The sequence below is a fragment of the Passer montanus genome, unplaced genomic scaffold (assembly GCF_014805655.1).
Source record: "Passer montanus isolate IOZ18808 unplaced genomic scaffold, ASM1480565v1 scaffold73, whole genome shotgun sequence".
In the NCBI taxonomy this organism is placed as follows: Eukaryota; Metazoa; Chordata; class Aves; order Passeriformes; family Passeridae; genus Passer; species Passer montanus.
This window is the reverse complement of record NW_024372481.1, coordinates 1,668,006-1,689,812: the sequence shown is the minus strand read 5'-3', so window position 1 is coordinate 1,689,812 and position 21,807 is coordinate 1,668,006. Positions and strand designations below refer to the sequence as shown.

Here is a 21,807-nt window from a genome sequence, read left to right as displayed (position 1 = left end):
AGGGTGGGGAGGCCCTGGCACAGGGTGCCCCATCTCTGGGAGTGCCCAAGGCCACGTTGGACAGGGCTTGGAGCAACCTGGGATGGGAGAAGGAGCAATGAGCTCCTCCCTGGGGTCTGCACAGAGCAGAGCCCACGAGTAGGAGCAAAATAAATCCTGTCCCAGGGAGGCTGCTCCTTGCAGCCGAGGGATGGATCAGCTTCCTTTTGGCTCGCATTGCTGCTGCTGAAATGTGAATTTATTGCTTTTATTTAGTTTGAACTGTGCTGGAGTGCTGCAGACTTGTAAAGCAAAAGCGAAATGCAAGAAAAATCTTTATGGTCTGCAGTGGCCCCCTTGGCTGTGATGATATTTCTCCGTGTCCCTGGCTCGCAGTAAATCAGGAGAGGAGAGAGGGCACTGCTGGAACAGGGAAGGGCTCAGGCTCAGTTAAAGATGGGACCCAGAGCCATCCCTGGGTGTCCTGGTGACAGCATCATGTTCACAAGGGGATTTTTTTGCTTTGCGGCCTGAATTGCTGTGTTTGACAGCCCTGTGCTGTCTGTCTGTCTGTCTGTGGGATGTACAGTACATGAGCACAGGCCCTTTGCCTCCCACCTTCTCTTTTTCTCTGTGTTCTTCCTCCCCTTGCCTTGAGCCCCTCATCATCCCCATCGTTCCTCTGTTATTTGATTTGATTTTTGCTTTATTTTTTTACTCTTTCTCTGCTCATCACTCGTGTCTGTAAAACCAGCCCAGGAGAGGCACAGCTGATCCCTGAAAGCACCAAGCCCTCAAAGTCCAATTTCCCTGCAGCAGGTGTGGCACCGATAGAGGCAGAGCAGCGAGGCAGTTTGTGAGAACCATTTAAAAAATAAAAGGCATAAAACAGCCCTGAAACCTGGTTTTATCCACTGAGCCGAGTCCTTGAAGGGCTGTGATTGGCAGAGCATCACTGGGAGCTGAGCAGGGATATGTCCCAGGCACGGTGTGACCTCGGCTCAGCCCTTGGGTGGCCTCTGGTCCCTGTGGTGCTGGGCACATTCCTGATGGGACATTCCCAGTGTGACATTCCTGGTGGCACATTCCCAGTGTGACAGCCCTGGCAGGTACATCCCTGGTGGGCCTGCTCTGGTGGCACAGTCCCAGTGTGACATCCCCGGTGTGACATTTCTAGTGGCACATCCCCAGTGTGACATCCCCAGTGTGACACCCCCAGTGTGACAGCCCTGGTGTAACATCCCCAGTAGGGACATCTCCGGTATGACATTCCTGGTGTGACAGGCCCAGTGGGGACATTCCTGGTGGCACATCCCCAGTATGACATCCCCAGTGGGGACCTCCCTAGTGGGGACATCCCCAGTGGCACATCCTCGGTGTGACAGCCCCGGTGGCACAGCCATGGTGGCACAGCCCCAGTGGGGACAGCTCCAGTGTGCCACCCCCAGTGTGATATCCCTGGTGGGATGGGCCCAGTGGGGACATTCCTGGTGGCACATCCCCAGTATGACATCCCCAGTGGGGACCTCCCTAGTGGGGACATCCCCAGTGGCACATCCTCGGTGTGACAGCCCCGGTGGCACAGCCATGGTGGCACAGCCCCAGTGGGGACAGCTCCAGTGTGCCACCCCCAGTGTGATATCCCTGGTGGGATGGGCCCAGTGGGGACATTCCTGGTGGCACATCCCCAGTATGACATCCCCAGTGGGGACCTCCCTAGTGGGGACATCCCCACTGTGACAACCCCAGGGGCACATCCCCGGTGTGCCATCCCTGGTGTGCCATCCCTGGTGTGACAGGCCCAGTGGGGACATTCCTGGTGGCACATCCCCAGTATGACATCCCCAGTGGGGACCTCCCTAGTGGGGACATCCCCACTGTGACAACCCCAGGGGCACATCCCCGGTGTGCCATCCCTGGTGTGCCATCCCTGGTGGGACAGGCCCAGTGGGGACATTCCCAGTGGCACAGTCCTGGTGTGCCCTGAAACCTGGTTTTATCCACTGAGCCGAGTCCTTGAAGGGCTGTGATTGGCAGAGCATCACTGGGAGCTGAGCAGGGATATGTCCCAGGCACGGTGTGACCTCGGCTCAGCCCTTGGGTGGCCTCTGGTCCCTGTGGTGCTGGGCACATTCCTGATGGGACATTCCCAGTGTGACAGCCCTGGTGTGACATTCCTGGTGTTACATCCCCAGTGGGGACATCTCCAGTGTGATATCCTTGGTGGCACATCCCCGCTGTGCCATTCCCTGTGGCACATCCCCAGTGGGGACAATCCCAGCTGTCACTGCTGGGTGTGGCAGCTCCAGTGTGACATTCCTGGTGGCACATCCCAGTCAGACAGCCCAGTGGGGACATTCCCGGTGGCACATTCCCAGTGTGCCACCCCCGTGTGCCACCCCGGGCCGGGCCCTGCCCTCCCTCACGCTCTGTGCTGCTCTCGCTCGTAGGCCTCACGCCGAGGATTTCAGCGTGGATTCCTCCTTCTCACAGTAAGTTCTCCTCCTGCGTTTCCCGGTGCCCCGGGGAGGGACGAGGGACCCTGGCTTGCCCTGGGGAGGAGCTGATCCTGCTCACCCTGGGAATTTGGGGTGTTTGGGGCAGTGAGCTCAGCCTTGGCTCTGGTCGCTGTGGGTTAAGTGGATGGTCCATCCATGGACGTGCTCCAGGCCAGCCTGGATGGGGTTGGGCACATCCTGCTCTAGTGGAATTGGGTTTTGCTTAGTGGGATTGTCCCTGCCCGTGGTGGAACCAGGTGGCGTTTAAAGGTCCCTTCCAACCCCAACCAGCCCGTGGTTCCATGATGATCCTGCTTTTAAGGGAGATGATAAACACGAGATTTGTCCCTTACTGCTCTGGGCATCCAGGAATTGTGTATGGGAGCAGCAAATCCTCCAGCAATTCCCACCGTGGGGAGGATTCTCTGCTGCCAGGGACAGACAAGTTGGGCTGGGTCTAGAACTGTGCACCCACTAGAATTTATTTATTTCCTGCTGTGAGATAGGATTAGGAGGAAGGCAAATAAGGCTCAAAACTTTAAAAGGGTATAAAGAAAACTTCATTAACAGTAACTAAAAGAAAGGATAATAAGAAGAAGTTTATTGAGGAAGAAATGATAGCAGCAAATCAACAATTATCCATTAACGATGAGCTCCATGCACAGCCCTAATTAAACAATGCAGATTCATCAGCACAAGCAATTACAGGAGCAGACTCATGAGTGTCGGTCTCCAGTGTTGCAAAACAAATAGGCCAAAGGGAGCACAGCCTGCCATCCACTGCTGCTTCCCTTTTGGGGTTTTAACCTTTACTGGAAGTATAATTATTTTATTGAGGAGCAAGTGGTGCCACTGCCCAGCCATGAGAACATCCAAACCTTGGATGGGAGGTGCTGCCTCATCCTGGAAGTGTCCAAGGCCAGGTTGGACAGGGTTTGGAGCACCCTGGGGTAGTGGAAGGTGGGTGGAACAGGACGAACTTGAAGGTCCCTCCAGCCCAAAGTATTTTATTATCTACAGCTTGAAGCCCTGAGCGTGTCCGTTTCCTCCAGTGTTTGGTTTGGTGCCTGGAAATGAGCTCTGCAGCTGCTGAACACAGTTGGAGAGGGATTACAGCTGCCTTCAGGGAATGAGGAATCGATAAAAATCCCATTTCCATTGCAATGTCCTCCCCAATAAAAAATTATATATGTATAAAAGAGCTAAAAGTCAAGCAGGAGACTTTTGTTACATTTCTTCAGGCCCATGGAGCCCTTCCTGCAGTCTGTGCCAGCCCCTGTCCCACCGGCACACCAGGATGAGTTCAGGCCATGGTGAGAGATAAATGGCCCTGGAGGCCAAAACTGCTCTTGGGCAGGGATTTTTCCTGTAGTGACTGCTTGGAATTTGCTTTTCATCCCCCAAAAATACAACTGCAGCACTACTGCTGGAGCCAGGATGACATTACCTGCACCCAGCTGGGTTTAATTTGCTGCAGAGTGGTTGGCAATATCAATTCTTTCTTTGGGCAAAAAAAAAAAAAAAATCACACTCCATAATAAAACAGAAGGGTTTTTTCCTGATTGATTCCCATGGTAAATGCATGAAACCTTGCAGAAACGAGTCCTTGAGCTTGAGGGGCGAGATGTGCCACAGCATCCTGGCTCCCTGGGCAGCGTTTATTGATGTGGGACTGGGTTGTGCTGGGCCTGCTCTGGGATGAGCCTCAGCACAGAAATCATTCCTGGTGCTGCAGGGGCCAGGAGGGGCAGCTGCCTTCCGTGTCAGGGTTGTGGCAGTGCCACGGTGGCTGTGACAGTGCCACGGTGGCTGTGACAGTGCCACAGTGGCTGTGGTGGTGGCGTAGTGGTGGCTGTGATAGTGGCATGGTGGCTGTGACAGTGCCACCATGACTGTGGTGGTACCGTGGTGGCTCTGACAGTGCCATGGTGGCTGTGATGGTGACACAGTGATTATGGTGGTGCCATGGTGGCTCTGACAGTGCCACGGTGGCTGTGATGGTGGCACGGTGGCTGTGCCATGGTGGATGTGACACTGCCTGTCCCAGGCTGCTGTGGGACCTGCTGAGCACCTCGGGGCTGGGTGCTGCTGTGATCCCTGAGGATCATCTGGGATTCTGGGATGAGGGGGAGAGCAGCTTCAGTTCACCTGCTAAGGGATGTGGGATGAGGAAAGTCACGGCAAGTCACTGTTTGCAATCTGTTTGCAATACCTGACCTTATGGACCGTGCTGCCCTGCTGTGGTGTCCCCAGTGCTGTCCTGTACCCCCTCAGCACCTGAAATCCCCTCTGATAGAGATCCCCCCTCTCCCCTCCATGCTCACAGCGCTGGCAGGAGGGCTCAGCCCGCAGAGCAGGCACAGCCAGCCCCAGCTCCCCGTCCCTCCCTGGCTGTTTTGTGCTCTCTGGTTTAAAACGTGCCCCAGATTCCCCGGAGGAGCTGCCGCAGTGGGAGAGCTCCGCGGTGCCCTGGGAATCCGAGACTGCAGAGCCCTGGGCAGGGCATCACCCTGCCAGGAGGGTGAACCCAAGCATCCCCCGGCCGGTGAGGGAGCAGCGTGGCAGGAGGAGCCCCTGGAGCCGATCCTGGCCCGGTTTGAAGCCGTTCCTCCCGCTCTGAGTAATTGTTCAATTAGCGCGGGGGCAGCTCGCTGCTGTGGCTGCCCCTGGCAGGCGCCCAGGCTGTCTGTGTGCACACAGCTGCACGGCAATTCCCATTCCTGTCCTCAAACCCCGCTCTGGGAGCTCGTCTGGGCAGGGCTGGAGCTGTCCCGTCCTCTGCTCACCCCGGCTGGAAGGAGGATGGCAAACACAACTCGCCCCGTGGCACCCGGCTCGCTGCAGCTTCTGTGTCCAAACACCCATCAACATCATGAAAATCATGGGGGAAAAGGAAAAAATAACCCACAGGGAATCAGGAGGGCTGGAGCTGCCTGGGTATGTCATCAGCAGGTAGCTGAGCCCCAGCCTGGCAGGTTTTGTGGGTTTTTTGAGAAGGATTTTGGCTCTGCTCAGGTTCCAGCTGGCACCGGCTGCTCCCGGTGCTGAGCGAGGGCTGGAGGCAGCCTGGCCATGGCACGGTGCCTTCAGAGCATCCTGCACAGCCTCCTCGGGCTGCTGGGAGAGAGGAAATGCTGCAGACCTGCGCTGCCAGCCCTGCTCCTCACCTTCCTCTGAGCTGTGTCTGGTGCCACAGCCCGTGCCCAGGGAGCCCAGCTGGGCCAGCAGCTCCTTTCTGTGGTCCCAGCGTGCCTGCAGCCACATTTGCTGTGTGTTTGATCCCTGTGGGTTTGCATGGAGGGTGCAGAGCTGTCAGCTGAGCTGAGCTGGACTGGAGGGGTGAGGTGGGGTCTGCCTTGGCAGAGGTGGGTGCTGGCACCCACCGGATTGCAGAGATTTCTGGGGTTTTGCTGGTTTGTTAGGTACTTCCCCCTCCCCCCAAAAAAATAATTCAGGAGAGTCTTACTTGCATCCTGCTACATGAAGGGAGAAATTCCTTGAGAAGTTTCCTGGGACAAGAAATCCCTGTATGGGTTTGTATTTTGTTGTGTTTTCCTCCTTTTTAAGAGAACTGTCCCAGCTCTGGGGAAATGGGAAGGATGGAGCAGGGGCTGTGCCCCTCAGTGTCTGTTTGAATGCTGGTGGGCTGTGATGTGCTCCTCCTGCCCTTTCATCCTGCACTTTTCTGAACAAACTATTGTGTCTTTTTTTGGGAACTCATCATCTTACAACAAATTGCCTCTAATCTTAGATTAATAAAGTACAATAAATAACAGAACAAAGACAACGAAGTCGCTCAGGCATTATGAAGTGCATAATAGCAGTAATTACACTTCCAAGCAGAGGGCTGCAACTAAACTTGTACCAGGATTGTTGTTTGCATGGCCTGGGGGGGTTCAGTGGGGGCGAGGTGGGGAAGCTGTGGGGCTGGGGACACTTGGAGTGGCCTGGGATGGGAAGGAAGCTCCAGGTGGGAAGGATGCCCAGCCATGGCAGCAGTGGGGGGACACTCTGAGCACCCCATCCTGGCTGAGCTGCTGCGAAGGCAGAGCTGTCACCATGTGTTTTGGGGTGGTAATAATGCAGTCAGAGTTTTGCTTGATTCCTATTCCCAGTTAACTTCCTGACAGTGAAATTAAAGGGTACATTTTACGTGATGTCATCTCCTTCCCTCGGCTGGAAATGGAGCTTTGATACTTTGGGATGGTGCTGCTGCCTGGGAAGAGCCATCCCTCCTTCAGCTGTGGGGTGTTGGATTCACCTGCAGAGTGGGACCCCCACAAAGATCTGGGGCTCAGCCTTGGCAGGTTGTCTGCACAGGAACGTGTTCCCTCCACATCCTTTTATTTCTTCATCTCTCTGCAGTGTTACCCACCCTGTTCCCCCCAGTCAAGACATGGCTTTTTTGTTGCTTTATTGTTTTCCCAGTGTTCCTTCTTCCTGCAGCCATCAGGATGGATGAATACACGGGCCACTTTATCATAAAGAGTTAGATCTAATCATTTAGTCCTTTTATCCATCTGCAATTACAGTCATTGTCTCGAGGTGGGCCACAGCTCTGCAGATCAGTGAACCATCTGTCTGATGGCAGAGATTTATTCAGCTGTTTGTTGCTTTGATACGAGACAAATGTCTGGCAGAGGAATCGTGCTCCCTCAAGTCTCGGGCTCCTCGAGGCTCTCAATCCTCAGGGACTCTGATGAATGGGGTGCTCAGCGCTGCTGTCTGGAGCTGAAAGCCAGTTCCCAGCACTTCCTGGCCATTTTTAATAAGGAGAAGGAGCAATTATCTTGTGTGCAGCACTGTGAGCAGTTGTGACAGCTGATTTATGCCCTGGCACAGAAAAATGATTTGCCGAGTCTGGCTGTGGAAACGATTAATTTTAGCAGGTGTAAAGGCTGGGCTCTGAGGCTCTGCATTAACGCTGTTTGCTCCTCAAGCATCGTGCTGATGAGCCAGGGCTTGTAAATTCTCCTGCTGTCTCCCTGCAGTGGGGTCTGGGGTTGTCCCTTCTCGTGGTGACACGAACCAGGTGTGGTGCAGAGCCCCTCTGGCCACCTCCCCACCCCTCAGGCCAGCTGGGGTGGAGCCCAGATGAAGATCTTGTAAAACCCCTTCCCAATTTGCTGCCTGATCAGCTGGGCATGAATGTTTGGTAAATATTCATTGCTCCGTGTCAGAGCGAGGAGCAGCTGCTCCCCAATAAATCAGGATCTGGTCAGATCTGGCACCTGCAGGATGGAGAGGGGTGGCAGTGACTGTCACCGGGAATTTGCTGCCCTTGGTCTGTGCCTGGGCTGGACTGACGAGGGCTCGGTGACCTCTTGAAGCAGTCAGAAAAGGAGCAATGACAGCAGCGCTCCTTGGGCTTGCTGAAAGCACCTAGTGGGGGAATTCAGGGCACTGAGCTCCTTTGTCAGACCTTCAAAGGTGTAAAACTTATTATTCAGTATGAGCAGAACAAGACGACTGGGGATAAAAGCATCATAAAATCAACCCAGGACAGCCGGCCAGGGAGGAGCAGAGTTTGCCTTGCTCGGACTAAAGCTGAGGCAGGAGCAGCCTCTGGCTTTTCCCTGGTGCTCAGCAGGAGCAGCATGATTTAGGGTGATGAATAATGGCTTTGCAAAGGGCTGCAGGCGATTATAAAGTGCCACGAGAGCTGAGCTGGGCTGGGACTGCTTTACCTGCACAGCCTCCATGCAGGTCCCAGCCCCTGCTGCCATCCCTGCCCCGGGAGCTTTTCTCCTATCCCTGGAATGTGGGGCTGGCTGCGGGTGGGGAGGCAGCAGAAGCCAAGGAAGGTGGGATGGGAATTTCCAGACCCACCTGCTGCTCCTCCCTGCCCGATGCTGTGAAGTGCCCTGGCAGGTGAAGCTCTGCCCTGGCACCGTCCCCTGGTGCCACCCCCGGTGGCCCTGGATGGCAGGGGCTGTTTGGGGTTGGTTGGCAGCTCCTGGGTTTTTCTGGAATGACCAAGAGTGGTATCTTAGCAACAAAGAGAAATTTTCTCCGTTTACAATGGAATTGTTTTTTACAGCTTCCATGCTGAGCGTTTCTCAACCCCAGGCAGAGGCAGGGCACGGACAGAGCCAGGACATTGGGGACATTGGGGACATTGAGAACATTGGGGACATTGTCCTCGCCAGCTCCTGCTCTGCTGGAGCAGCCAAACGGGGAGAGGCAGCTCCAGAGCTGCTGCTTTTCGGGAGGTTTTGGACATGGTGCAATGTGAGAAGGGAGAAGTGTGTGGCTCTGCTGGTTGTGTGTGAACCTCAGCCAAGGCCGGGTCCCCAGCAGAGCTGGCCCTGGTGGTCACATTGGCTGCTCTGGTGGTCCCTGGGCTCGCTTGGTGCTGCGGGGACAGCTGGGGGCCCAGGGCCAAGCCTGGTCACTCTGGGTGTCAGTGGGGTCACCCAGCGGGGCTGGGGGGGCTCCCGGGGGTTCCTGCCCTGCCACCCCACTGATGGCCCCACTGGGGACTTTCCCCGCAGGGTGCAGGTGGAGTTCTACGTGAATGAAAACACCTTCAAGGAGCGGCTGAAGCTCTTCTTCATCAAGAACCAGCGCTCGAGTGAGTGCTCCGGGAGAGCCGAGCCCAGCCCGGGCCGGGAGAGCCACCCTCCGTGCCTGGCATGAGAAGCCATTGCCATCTGCTGGTGGCCTTGTCCCCGTGTCCCCAGCCCTCCTGGCTCCTGTGCGGGGTGCTGTCAGCTTGGTTTGGGGGATGCTCTGCATGGGAGGAGAGGATGCCTCCTGCCACCTCTGCTCCCCGGGGACAGCCACAGCGTGACAAACAGCTGTGACAAGCTGGCTGGGAGCAGGGGGGTGCCAGGCAGCCAGTGTCCCTGTCACAAAGCTGGCTGTGCCTCTGAGGCTGTGGGGACAGCCAGGGCAGGCTGTGAGTTACCCTCTCCTGCTCCAGCCATGGGGATTGGTCTCCACTTGACTAATGGTGTTTTTATTTTCTTCCTCCGAGATGTCATTAGCTGTCTGGAGGGGGCCTGCTCGTTATTGTATAAATTTGCTTTTTCTTCTCCTGCCTGCATCCTGTTGTCTTGTTAAAAAGCTGGAGCGCAGCACAGCAGGGTGCCCACGGGGAAGTTTTTAATGAAAATGTGATGAGTTTCTCACTTGTAATCTCAGTAACAACCCCATGAACTGGCAGAGTGGATAAAGCAGCAGCTTTTCCTCACCATCCCTGCTCCTGCAAGGTGCTTGGGATGTGGTCAGTGCTGCTCTGGTATTTTTAAATGGATCCCTGCTAATGAGGGGGATACACTCCAGCAGCTCCTCGTTTGTCTCTCACATCTTTTGGGGTCAGCAAGGAGCTGACTCATGGCTATTTATCTCTGTGTTGGTCTCCTGTGTGTGTGACACTGGGCAGGACGTGGAGCTGGGCCAACCTGGGCAGTGCTGCTGCCCTGGGGCTCCTGCAGCTCCCTGGGGGATCAGAGTGCTGTGGGGCTGGGCTGTGGGGCTGCCCAGCACGCACAGGGCACCCCGGGCTGTTTGGGGTCTGTGGGGTGCTCAGGATGCCCAGGAATGCTGCCCCATCCCTGCTGCCCTCCACCACAGGCCTGAGGATCCGGCTCTTCAACTTCTCCCTGAAGCTGCTGACGTGCCTGCTGTACATCGTGCGTGTGCTGCTGGACAACCCCGAGGAGGGCATCGGCTGGTGAGTGCCCCGGCTGCCCACAGGGCTGTGCCACGTGCCAGGGTGGGTTATTTCCCCCAGCTGCCCACCAGGGCTGTGCCATGTGTCAGGGGGGGTTTTCTCCCCCAGCTGGGCTCACTGTGCCTGTGCCACGTGTCAGGATGGGTTTTCTCCCCCAGCTGGGCTCACTGTGCCTGTGCCATGTGTCAGGGTTGGTTTTTCCCCCCCAGCTGCCCAAGCAGAGCTCACTGTGCCTGTGCCACGTGGCAGGATGGGTTTTCTCCCCCAGATGGGCTCACTCTGCCTGTGCCACGTGTCAGGGTGGGTTTTCTCCCCCAGCTGCCCACCAGGGCTCACTGTGCCTGTGCCATGTGTCAGGGTGGGTTTTCTCCCCCAGATGGGCTCACTGTGCCTGTGCCATGTGTCAGGGTTGGTTTTTCCCCCCCAGCTGCCCAAGCAGAGCTCACTGTGCCTGTGCCACGTGGCAGGATGGGTTTTCTCCCCCAGATGGGCTCACTCTGCCTGTGCCACGTGTCAGGGTGGGTTTTCTCCCCCAGCTGCTTGAATTGGTGCTTTAACAAAACTTCCCAGGCTGGAGGCCCCTGCTCAAACCCCGTGGGTGTGAGGGCATCTACTGGCCCTGAGCAGAGCGTGGTGGAAAAATCCAGGTCGTGTTCATTTCCAAATTCTGTCTGCCTCTGTCAGGGGCTCAGCGTGGCCTACAGGCACAGGTGAGAGCTCAGCCATTCAAGAGCATCACCATGCAAATGTTTTCTGAAGGCTGACACCCTTGAAGACATTAACACTAAATCCCATTTAAGCATTTGAGAGGGAAATACCATGTGCTGTGTGGATCCTTGAGGTGATGGATGATTCCACACATCAGCTTTGTGCTGGGTTTCAGTGTAAGCCTATTTTTAATGTGTCCTTGCTTCGTTTAGCTCATGTAAAATGTGACTTTTTTTCCCCCAAGAGCTTGGATAATTGGCAATTTGATTTTCTCCTTGTAAAGGCTGCAGACTACCAAGCACATCTGCACATTCTGAAAGTGCTTTCAGACCTGTGAGAACGAAGCAGGGCACGCATGCTCATCCTTGAGAGGTTTAGCACAGCTGCAGCTCAGGGAATTCCATTTTCCTGAGGGAGGGTGGCAGCAGCAAGGCTGGCCAGAGGGAGCACATCCCTCACAGCAGGGCAGGGACAGCTCAGCTTGCTGCTGCCTGCCTGGCAGGGTGCTGGGGACCCAGCCAGCCTCATCCCAGAAGCTGCAGCTCAGCAATTTTTGCTAATTGTAACCTGGTAATTCCCAGTTCCCAGCTCCCTGCAGCCCTGTGCTCCCTGTGCCAGGGAGAATCAGCATTCCACAGCATCTCTGAAGCACCTGAGGGGTTTTGTCCTCCAGCAATGAGATGTTCAAGGCTGCCTGGGGGAGACTTTTCCTGTGCAAAGCCCTGGCTATAGGAATCAGGGTGTCTGGATCCATGGAAATGCCCTCCAGTGATCCCAGGGGGTCAATCCCAGCATCCCTGTCCCCCACTGACTGCTTTTCCCTGCTTCCTCCCCCAGCTGGGAATGCGAAAAGCAGAATTACACAGCGTTCAACCAGTCCACCAACATCAACTGGTGAGTGGGAGCTGCTCTGGGTCAGCTCTGCCAGGCTCTGGGAGCAGAGGGATGGAGGTGGCTGCTGCTGGCAGCTGCCTGAGGCTGCTTCTTGCTTGTGGGGCTGCTCGAGGGATGTGGAGCAGCATCCCAGAACCAAATCCATTGGCAAGCGCCACTGGCTGCACCCTTGGGAGTGGCTCATTTCCATTTCAGGGGCTGCTGGAGCAAACTGCAGGAGGGAGCAGCAGCCCCTGAGTCAGGGATGGCCTCGGGTTTGCATTTGGGGGGTGAAACTCTGACAGCTGAGCCACAGCTCCGGGTTTCTTTGCAGGTCCCACATCTTTTGGGTGGACAGGAAAACCCCTCTGTGGGCCGTGCAGGTGAGCAGCCCTTGCTGGGTGTGCAGGAGCCCAGAGGGGCTGGGCTGGGAGCTCTGCCCCGCCTGTGACACCCCCAGGGGCTCCCCGGGGCAGCTCGGATGCGCTGCCAGCACCGGGAGAGAGCCCTGGGAGCCCCCCGTGTGTGTCCCTGCAGGTCAGCATCGCCCTCATCAGCTTCCTGGAGACCATGCTGCTCACCTATCTCAGCTACAAGGTGAGAGCCCAGCCAGGAGGGCTCAGCCCCCTCTGGCCTCTGCAGGAATGGATTTCTCCTGCACATCCCAGGGATGTTTGTCTGGCCGCTGTCTCAGCCGGCTCTGGATGTTTTCCTTTCTCATTCCCCCTCGGGCTGCTGGATAAGCGTTGTGCAGAGCAGAATCTCTTCTTTTTGTGCTTTCTGAGAAATTCAGGGCTGTTTAATGCAGGCTCAGTGTTTGTAGTGTCAGGCTGACACATCCCAGATTTCCTGAGCTCGGCAGGGTGGCTCCTGCTGCCTCTGGAGGGAGTGGCACTGCTCCAGGCCAGACAGGGAGAGGCACAAGCTGACTCCTTTGGACCAAAGCCACCTCAAATGGCCAGAAAAAGTGACCTTGACAAATGGCATCTTCTCAGGGACCCGGGGAGGGTTGGCAGCAGAGACTCAGACCCTGTGTCACCCCTGCTCTGAGTGCCAGCGAACTGTAGCTGTCACTGTCAGTGTCACTGTCAGTGTCACTCTGCATCCCTGCATGAAGTGTTGTTGTCCCCCAGCTCTGGGTGGCAGCAGTGACAGACAGAGGGATGTAGTGGCTGTGGAGAAGAGTTTGGGAATGTTTCCTGCTCCCAGGGTGCCTGCCACCACCACTGCACCTCTCCTGCACCGTATTTCCCTCATCCAGCAGGGTCTGTGGCAGAGTGGGATCACTTTAACTGTCCTCTGGGAAGTTTCTGAGGTTATCTAATCCTCCTTTGGTTTTAATTCCTCAGGGGAACATCTGGGAACAGATCTTTCGCATTTCCTTCATCCTGGAGATGATCAACACGGTGCCGTTCATCATCACGGTGAGTGTGTCCCGCTGACGTTTGGAGGCAGCTCTAAGTGTAGTAAGTGCTGTGCTTTGGTGCTGAAATAAAGACAAATGGGTTTCTGGCCAAGTGGTATTTAAGGCTGGCAGGAAATTTTCCCCTCAGTATTTGACAATATAATGATTTTCTCTGGAGTGTTATCCCAAAATCCATCCTCCTTTTCCAGCTGCTCTGCTGCAGCCAGGGAAGCAGGGCCGTGTTTGGTGGCAGCTTCTGCTCAGCTTGGACTGGGGTCCTTCCACACAGGGAGGATTGGCTGCTTGTGGCTCTATTTTTTAAAAGAACATGGATTTTTCTGCAAATAACCCTTGCTTTTGTAGATATTCTGGCCTCCTTTACGGAATTTGTTCATTCCTGTGTTCCTGAACTGCTGGCTGGCCAAGTATGCCCTGGAGAACATGATTGTGAGTGATCCCTTTTGTCCAGCTCCTGGGGGATGTGGAGGGCAGCAGGACTGTGAGGGGACCCTTGGCTGCCCCCAGCTCTGGGGCAGGATTTGGAGCTTGGTGTGAGCAGGCTGGGGATGCCAGGCTGGGGATGCCAGGCTGGGGATGCCAGGCTGGGAATGCCAGGCTGGGGATGCCAGGCTGGGGATGCCAGGCTGGGGATGCCAGGCTGGGGATGCCAGGCTGGGGATGCCAGGCTGGGAATGCCAGGCTGGGAATGCCAGGCTGGGGATACCAGGCTGGGAATGCCAGGCTGGGGATGCCAGGCTGGGGATACCAGGCTGGGGATGCCAGGCTGGGGATGCCAGGCTGTGACCAGGAATCCCAAGAGTCCAACCCACAGTGACCACAGGGGTGGTCAGGGGTGAGGTGTTCCAGCCGTTCCCCTGCTCCCACCAGAGCTGTGTCTCAGATCCCAGACTGCTGGTGGGAATGATGCCAGGCTGGGGATACCAGGCTGGGGATGCCAGGCTGGGAATGCCAGGCTGTGACCAGGAATCCCAAGAGTCCAACCCACAGTGACCACAGGGGTGGTCAGGGGTGAGGTGTTCCAGCCGTTCCCCTGCTCCCACCAGAGCTGTCTCAGATCCCAGACTGCTGGTGGGAGTACACAACCCAAGGGCTAAATCCAGGCTTGCCCTTCACTGGGGAGGGCACTGCTGGGGCCAGCAAGGCAGCAGTTGGTGCTTGGAGGGGATTTTGCCCCGGGCTCTGTGAGCTGGTGGGAGCCCTCCCCTGTGTCCCCAGAACGATCTGCACCGAGCCATCCAAAGGACGCAGTCAGCGATGTTCAACCAGGTGCTCATCCTCATCTGCACCCTCCTGTGTCTCGTGTTCACGGGGTGAGTGCTGTTCTCCAGTTCCCCAAACCCCCTTCCTGATCCTGGGAACCCAGCTGTGCCCTCCCTGGGAACCCAGCTGTGCCCATCTGGGGCAGCTGGCAGAGCTGGGCTCCAGCAGGGCTCACACCTTCCCCTGTTTGCTCCATCCCACACTGGGGGTTTCTCAGTCAAACTCCTGATCCTGCCTCATTGTAGGGTTTAACAGGAAGTTTTTGGTGAGGGTGAGGGTGCTGTCAGAGGCAGCTGGGGGTTGTGGACACGAGGGCAGGGACAGCAGCTTCCCCAGGGACAGGTGAGGGATGGCTCATTCACCAGCGATGGCTCATTCAGAACCCATCTCACTCCCGGGCTCCAGCTCTTCCTCCTCCACACTCACAGCTCCTGAGGTCATTGTGTAATTGGCCACTGGGTTCCTGCTAATTAACTGGGCTCTTTCTCTGCCATTGCCAGCATCAAGGGTGTTCCTTTGGGCAGGGGAGCAGAGCTCATCGCTGGCTATTTAGCTCTGAATTAGGCTTTGAATTCTCCTCTGGCTCCCTTGGTCTGGGTTTGAGGCATATTAAACCATTAAGCTGCTGAATGGAGAGGAAATGAGGCTTTCAGGCTCATGAGTTTTTGGCAATAAAGACGATGCTCTGATGTGGATGACTAATGCTACTTCAGAGCTCAGTGGTGCTCCCAGCCCTGCTGCTGGATGAGTTTGGGGAAAGGGGGGTACAATTTGGGCCCTGGAAGGTTTGGGTGACACTTGTGACAAAGCAGGATGGCTTTGGGCTGCAGGTTTGTGGGGTTCTGCTGCAGGACCAGCCCCTGATGTGACTGGACTTTTCCCTTCCAGGACCTGCGGCATCCAGCACTTAGAAAGAGCAGGTGAGAAGCTCTCCCTCTTCAAGTCCTTCTATTTCTGCATCGTCACCTTTTCCACCGTGGGCTACGGAGACGTGACACCAAAGATTTGGCCTTCCCAGCTCCTCGTGGTGATCATGATCTGCGTGGCCCTGGTGGTGCTGCCGCTCCAGGTGAGACCTGCACAGCTGAGGGTGGGGAGGGGCTCGCAGCCCGGCCCAGGGCAGCCCTGCCCGTGGGGACATCAGCTCCGTGCCCTCTGCAGTTCGAGGAGCTCGTCTACCTGTGGATGGAGCGGCAGAAGTCGGGCGGGAATTACAGCCGGCACCGCGCGCAGACGGAGAAGCACGTGGTGCTGTGCGTCAGCTCCCTCAAGATCGACCTCCTCATGGACTTCCTCAACGAGTTCTACGCCCACCCACGCCTGCAGGTGAGCCCCAGGCTGTGCTCTCGTGGGTTGTTTGGAGCCTCGCTGGCCCGCGGGACCCCCACCCACCCACCCACCCACCCATGGTGGTGTCTCCCCTGCAGGATTACTACGTGGTGATCCTGTGCCCAACAGAGATGGACATCCAGGTGCGGCGCGTGCTGCAGATCCCCCTGTGGTCCCAGAGGGTGATCTACCTCCAGGGCTCTGCGCTCAAGGACCAGGACCTCATGAGAGCCAAGTGAGCAGGGGGACACCCTGCGCGTCCCAGCCAGGAGGGTCACCCCAGCTGTGTCCCCCTGTGCCTTTGCTGGCTCTGGGGCCTGGCAGTGGCCTGGCTGGGGTGGGCAGTGCCCAGCCTTGTGGGCCCTGCAGTTCATGGGGTGGCTGCTCTCTCCTGGCAGGATGGACAATGGAGAGGCTTGCTTCATTCTCAGCAGCCGAAACGAGGTGGACAGAACAGCAGCAGTGAGTCCAGCCTGGGGTGGGGACGGGGCATTTTTAAGGCAGAAGGGACTGGGGTGGTGTTGATGTCACTGTGCCCAGCCAAGGAGGGTGCTGGGAAGGGGCTGGGTGCCAGGGAGAACCTTGGGGATGGCACAGAGACATGCAGCAGTACCCTGTGGGCTCACCTTCCTTCTGCTGGTTTCCCATCAGTGCTGGGTTTCAGGGGGCACCAGGGGCAGCAGGAGCTCTTGCTGTGTCTCCAGGGTGGCTGGGTGCTTTGCAGTTCATCCCAGGTGTAGAAGCTTTGGGGAGAAGAAACCATCAACCAAGCAGCTCTTGTTGCTCTTGTCCCTATCCAGGACCACCAGACCATCCTGAGAGCCTGGGCTGTCAAAGACTTTGCTCCAAACTGTCCTCTATATGTTCAGATCTTAAAGCCAGAAAATAAATTTCACGTCAAGTTTGCTGGTGAGTTGGAGCAGCTACACAGCAGCTCTTGGTCAGCTGAGAACCCATCTGGACTGGCAGGAGGAGGAAACACCCAGTGCCCCACACCACCCTGAAATGACCCCATTCCCAGGCACTGCCAGCCAGGGAACCCATCTGTCCCCCTGCCCTCTGTGATGGTCCCCTCTGCCTTTCAGATCACGTCGTGTGTGAGGAGGAGTGCAAGTACGCCATGCTGGCACTGAACTGCGTCTGCCCTGCCACCTCCACCCTCATCACGCTGCTGGTGCACACCTCCCGTGGCCAGTGAGTGTCCCTTGCTGTCCCTTGCTGTCCCTGCCCATCCCTGCCCTCCCCTACCCCTGCCTGAGCCTGGAGGGATGGCAGAACTGAGGTCTCTGAGCTCAGGGGAGAGGGTGGGGTCTGGGATGGCTCTGGGGAGCACAGTGGGGTCTGGGGAGCACAGTGGGGTCTGGGGAGCACAGTGGGGTCTGGGATGGCTCTGGGGAGCACAGTGGGGTCTGGGGAGCACAGTGGGGTCTGGGGAGCACAGTGGGGTCTGGGACCCCCCTCCAGGTCAAGAGCAAAAGCCCATATTGTAAGGGGACCACACCAGTGCAATTGGGCTGGGCAATGTCAACTTTGCAGAGACTGGAGATAAAAATATCTTTGTATTGGCACGGTGCTTCTGGCAGTAAGGTGAATTCACAGCCCTAGACCCCATAGGGTTTTTTGGTGGGTTTGTATCCAGCATGGCTGGGAGGAGCTCTGCCAGCACAGGAAAGCAGTGGTGTGCGCCCTGCACTCCTTGGCCAGTCAGAAATATCTGAATTTTGGGTAAAGTGCCATCAAAACAGTTACAAAACATCCTTGCCAGATGCCTCTCACCCCATGCTCGGAGCTGTTTGCCAACACGGGCTCTGCATTCTCCCCCTGCACTCTGCAGGAGCCCTCGTTAAATAAAAAGGCACTTAAACCCAAAATGAGCACGAGCTCATCCTCGGCGAGCACCGCCAGCCCGTGGCCATGTGTCACTGTCACCTCCCTGCTGCCGGGCTCAGGGGCAGCTCCAGAGATTGTTGCTGCTCTGCCTGGGGATCTGGCTGGGGTTCTGGGAGCAGTGTCAGCTCAGGGGTCCCATCCCAGCCCTGGGAGTCCTATACCAGCTCCAGGGGGCTATCACAGCTCCAGGGGTCCCATCCCTGCCCCGGGGTCCCATCCTAGCCCCAATGGGTTCCCTCCCAGCTCCAGGGGTCCCATGCCAGCCTTGGGAGTCCCATCCCAGCTCCAGGGTTCCATCCCAGCTCCAGGGTCCCATTCCAGCCTTGGGAGTTCCATCTCAGCTCCAGGGTTCCATCCTAGATCCAGGGTCCTATCCCAGCTCCAGGGTTCCATCCCAGCTCCAGGGTTCCCATCCCTCCCCTGGGGGTCCCATCCCAGCCCCGGGGGTCCCTGCTGATGCTGCTGTGGTTGCAGGGAGGGCCAGGAGTCTCCGGAGCAGTGGCAGCGGATGTACGGGCGCTGCTCGGGCAACGAGGTCTATCACATCCGCATGGGGGACAGCAAATTCTTCATGGAGTACGAGGGGAAGAGCTTCACCTACGCCGCCTTCCACGCGCACAAGAAGTGAGGGCAGGGGCGATGGGCGGGGGGATCTGTCTGTCTGCATGCCTGGGGCTGCTCCTGGGTTCTTTGTGGGGGACAATGTCCTGGAGGGGATTTTCTCCAGCTGGGAATGGCCATCCCCTGCTCCCATGGAAGGGATTTTCTCCAGCTGGAAATGGTTCCACGCGCACAAGAAGTGAGGGCAGGGGCGATGGGCGGGGGGATCTGCCTGTCTGTATGCCTGGGGTCAGGGCTGGGGCTGCTGCTGGGTTCTTTGTGGGGGACAATGTCCTGGAGGGGATTTTCTGCAGCTGGGAATGGCCATCCCCTGCTCCCATTGTGGGGATTTTCCCCACCTGGGAATGCCCATCCCCTGCTCCTGTGGAAGGGATTTTCTGCAGCTGGGAATGGCCATCCCCTGCTCCCATTGTGGGGATTTTCCCCACCTGGGAATGCCCATCCCCTGCTCCCGTGGAGGGCATTTTCCCCAGCTGGGAATGCCCACCCCCTGCTCCCTGCCCAGGTACGGTGTCTGCCTGATCGGCATCCGGAGGGACAGCTGGGAATGCCCATCCCCTGCTCCTGTGGAGGGGAATTTCCCCAGCTGGGAATGCCCCCCCCCTGCTCCCTGCCCAGGTACGGCGTCTGCCTGATCGGCATCCGGAGGGAGGAGAACAAAAGCATCCTGCTGAACCCCGGGCCGCGGCACATCATGGCAGCGTCGGACACCTGCTTCTACATCAACATCACCAAGGAGGAGAACTCTGCCTTCATCTTCAAGCAGGAGGAGAAGCAGAAGAAGAAGGGCTTTGCGGGCAGGGGCAGCTATGATGGCCCCTCCCGGCTGCCCGTGCACAGCATCATCGCCAGCATGGGTGAGTCGAGGGCTTGAGGGGCAGCAGGAGCTGGCACACCCCTCTCCATCACCTCCCCCACTCTTGGGTTTGTTTCTTCTGCCACATTTGGGTTTAATCTGTGTTTTGCTATGCTCCCTCCCTCTCCGAAAACCCCTCTCCATGCTCTCTCAGCCATCTCACCAGTAAAATACATGTTTCCTTGCACCCTGCGTGCTCTCAGCAAGCTCAAATATCATTATTAAACCTCGTGATGTCCATTATCATTAAGGGTATTTGCATAAATGCCCCAAGCCTGGATTTAGCCCCCCAATTATTTCCAAGGCTGGAAGAAGAAATGCCGTGGGGCACATCCTAAATCACGTTTATGATTCCCAAGCCGAGGAAGAGCGGAGCTCTCCCTGCAGCCAGCGGTGCATTTGTGCAAGTGAAAAATACCATGAGTCATTACTTCCCTCTTGTATCTGGGGAGAACAAGTTTTGGAGGAGCTGAGCCACACGAGCACATTATATTTCAAGCAAATAATTTATGTGTTTGTACTCCTGAGCAGCAATTTGCATAGATTATCCCCCAGCAGGCCCCCGAGCACTTTGCTGAGCAGTGTTTGTCACAGCTCTCGTCACACAGCTCCTGCACAGAGGGGCCTTGGGCAGAGGTGATGACAGGGACAGACGTGACGTGAGTGCCAGCAGGGCAGTGGTGTTTGGCAAGGCCAGTGCCTGGGCTCTGCTTCTTGGGACACTCCATCAGTGTCTTTGGTTTTTGGAATGTTTTTGTCTTTGGTGCTGGAGGACAGGATGAGGAAGTCTGGCTTGTCAGCCCTGTTGGATATCAGGAAAAATTCCTTCACAGAAAAGGTGTGAAGCATTGGCACAGGGAGTGGTGGAGTCACCATCCCTGGAGGGGTTTAAATGATGGGTGGATGTGGCATTTGGGAACATGGTTCAGTGGCAGGTTGAGAGTGCTGGGGAAATGGTTTCATTCAGTCTTAGAGGACTTTTCTACCCTTAAGGATTCTGAGATTCTAACACCTGGAGCTGCTCAGGAGGGTTGTGGGAGGTGGGTGAGGGCATTGCTGCCTGCCTGCCTCTCCCTGGGGCAAAGGGGCATCCACAGGGAGGGCAGTGCCAGGGCAGATGTGGTTCCTGGCCTGGCTGGTGTCTCCCAGAGCCCACAAGGAGCTGTGGGCAGGGTTAGGCTGCAGGGTTGTCCTCTCAGAGACACATCAGCACGACAAAAACTCCTGCAGAGCCCGGTTTGGCAGTTCAGGGTGTGGTTCAGCTGGCCATGGAGCTGTGAGGGGAATGGAGAGAGGGACAGCCCCAGGGACAGCTGAGCCCTGGTGAGATGCTGCACACAGGGGGAGCCACCAGTGCGGGCTTTACCTGCCCTCCCTGTGCCCACAGACATCTGGGCTGACTCACCCCTGTGCAGAGCTCGAGGACAGGAAGCTTTTGTGACATTTCCCCCCCCTTAGAGCGTGTTGGCTGTGCTCCCTCCCCCTGTGTCCAGGTACAGTGGCCATGGACCTGCAGAACACCGAGTGCCGCCCTGCCAACAGCAGCAAGCTGGCACTGCCCGCCGAGAACGGCTCGGGCACGCGCCGGCCCAGCATCGCCCCCGTCCTGGAGCTGGCTGACACCTCGTCCCTGCTGCCCTGTGACCTCCTCAGCGACCAGTCCGAGGACGAGATGACGCAGTCGGACGAGGAGGGCTCGGCGGTGGTGGAGTGAGTGGCTCTCTGCTGTGTCTGCTTCATTCCAGCCTGTGCGATGACGCAGTCGGACGAGGAGGGCTCGGCGGTGGTGGAGTGAGTGGTTCTCTGCTGTGTCTGCTTCATTCCAGCTTGTGTGATCCAGGTGCCTCTGGCTCATTGTGGCTGCACCCAGTTTGTTCCAGTTCAGAGGCACTGGGACCATGGCACACGGCCCTGTGTGATCCAGGTGCCTCTTGGTCATTGTGGCTGCACCCAGTTTGTTCCAGTTCAGAGGCACTGGGACCATGGCACAGGACAGGTGCTCAGTGGTGCCCGAGGGTGCTCAGGGTCCCCCCCTCCTGGCTTTTCCATGAGTGCCCTGTCCCTGCATCTTTACAACCTCATGGCCCTTTGCAAAGCAAAAAATACTCCTAAATATGTATATTGAGGGAATTCCCAGCTGCTGCAGGAGAGTTTTGCAGGGCATTTGCCAGTGTTGCTGTTGAATGTTTTCCCCAGCATCTGAGTGCTGGATAAATGGAAAGCTCTCCCTGTGCTCTCACAGATTTCTCTCTGCTGCAGGTATGTGAAGGGCTACCCCCCAAACTCACCCTACATCGGGAGCTCCCCAACCCTGTGCCACCTTCTGCCTGAGAAAGCCCCGTTCTGCTGCCTGAGGCTGGACAAGGTGTGGAGGGGCTGTGGGGGCTGCCTGGGGCTGAACCCCCCCAGGACATCCACTGAGCGCCTGCTCTGTCCCACCACGCACAGGGCTGCAAACACAACAGCTTTGAGGACGCCAAAGCCTACGGCTTCAAGAACAAACTGATCATCGTTTCTGCAGAGACAGCTGGCAACGGCCTCTACAACTTCATCGTCCCGCTGCGGGCCTACTACCGCTCCCGCAAGGAGCTCAACCCCATCGTGCTGCTGCTGGACAACAAGCAAGTACTTCTCCAGGGGTGTTCTCCCTCCCACAGAGCCCTCCTTGCTTGTTTCCATGAGCACCTCG

At 57.0% G+C, this 21,807-nt stretch overlaps 1 protein-coding gene across 10 annotated transcripts in view; it reads left to right on the top strand.

The window, feature by feature from the left end:
• KCNT1 (potassium sodium-activated channel subfamily T member 1) overlaps positions 1-21,807 on the top strand; it is a 79,768-nt gene that overhangs the window by 46,634 nt on the left and 11,327 nt on the right. For 7 of the 10 annotated variants that reach the window (XM_039730758.1, XM_039730756.1, XM_039730759.1 and 4 more), the window contains 19 exons: positions 8,972-9,051; positions 10,056-10,155; positions 11,701-11,757; positions 12,071-12,119; positions 12,274-12,333; positions 13,086-13,160; positions 13,505-13,588; positions 14,378-14,472; positions 15,311-15,491; positions 15,584-15,748; positions 15,850-15,986; positions 16,150-16,213; positions 16,552-16,660; positions 16,837-16,945; positions 18,116-18,265; positions 18,881-19,119; positions 20,612-20,828; positions 21,378-21,483; positions 21,567-21,739. In XM_039730758.1, coding sequence (XP_039586692.1) covers positions 8,972-9,051; positions 10,056-10,155; positions 11,701-11,757; positions 12,071-12,119; positions 12,274-12,333; positions 13,086-13,160; positions 13,505-13,588; positions 14,378-14,472; positions 15,311-15,491; positions 15,584-15,748; positions 15,850-15,986; positions 16,150-16,213; positions 16,552-16,660; positions 16,837-16,945; positions 18,116-18,265; positions 18,881-19,119; positions 20,612-20,828; positions 21,378-21,483; positions 21,567-21,739 — 2,250 coding nt within the window. Of the gene's footprint in view, positions 1-2,429; positions 2,472-8,971; positions 9,052-10,055; positions 10,156-11,700; positions 11,758-12,070; positions 12,120-12,273; positions 12,334-13,085; positions 13,161-13,504; positions 13,589-14,377; positions 14,473-15,310; positions 15,492-15,583; positions 15,749-15,849; positions 15,987-16,149; positions 16,214-16,551; positions 16,661-16,836; positions 16,946-18,115; positions 18,266-18,880; positions 19,120-20,611; positions 20,829-21,377; positions 21,484-21,566; positions 21,740-21,807 lie in introns of all 10 variants that reach the window. The other 3 variants (XM_039730763.1, XM_039730762.1, XM_039730757.1) reach the window with 2 other exon arrangements.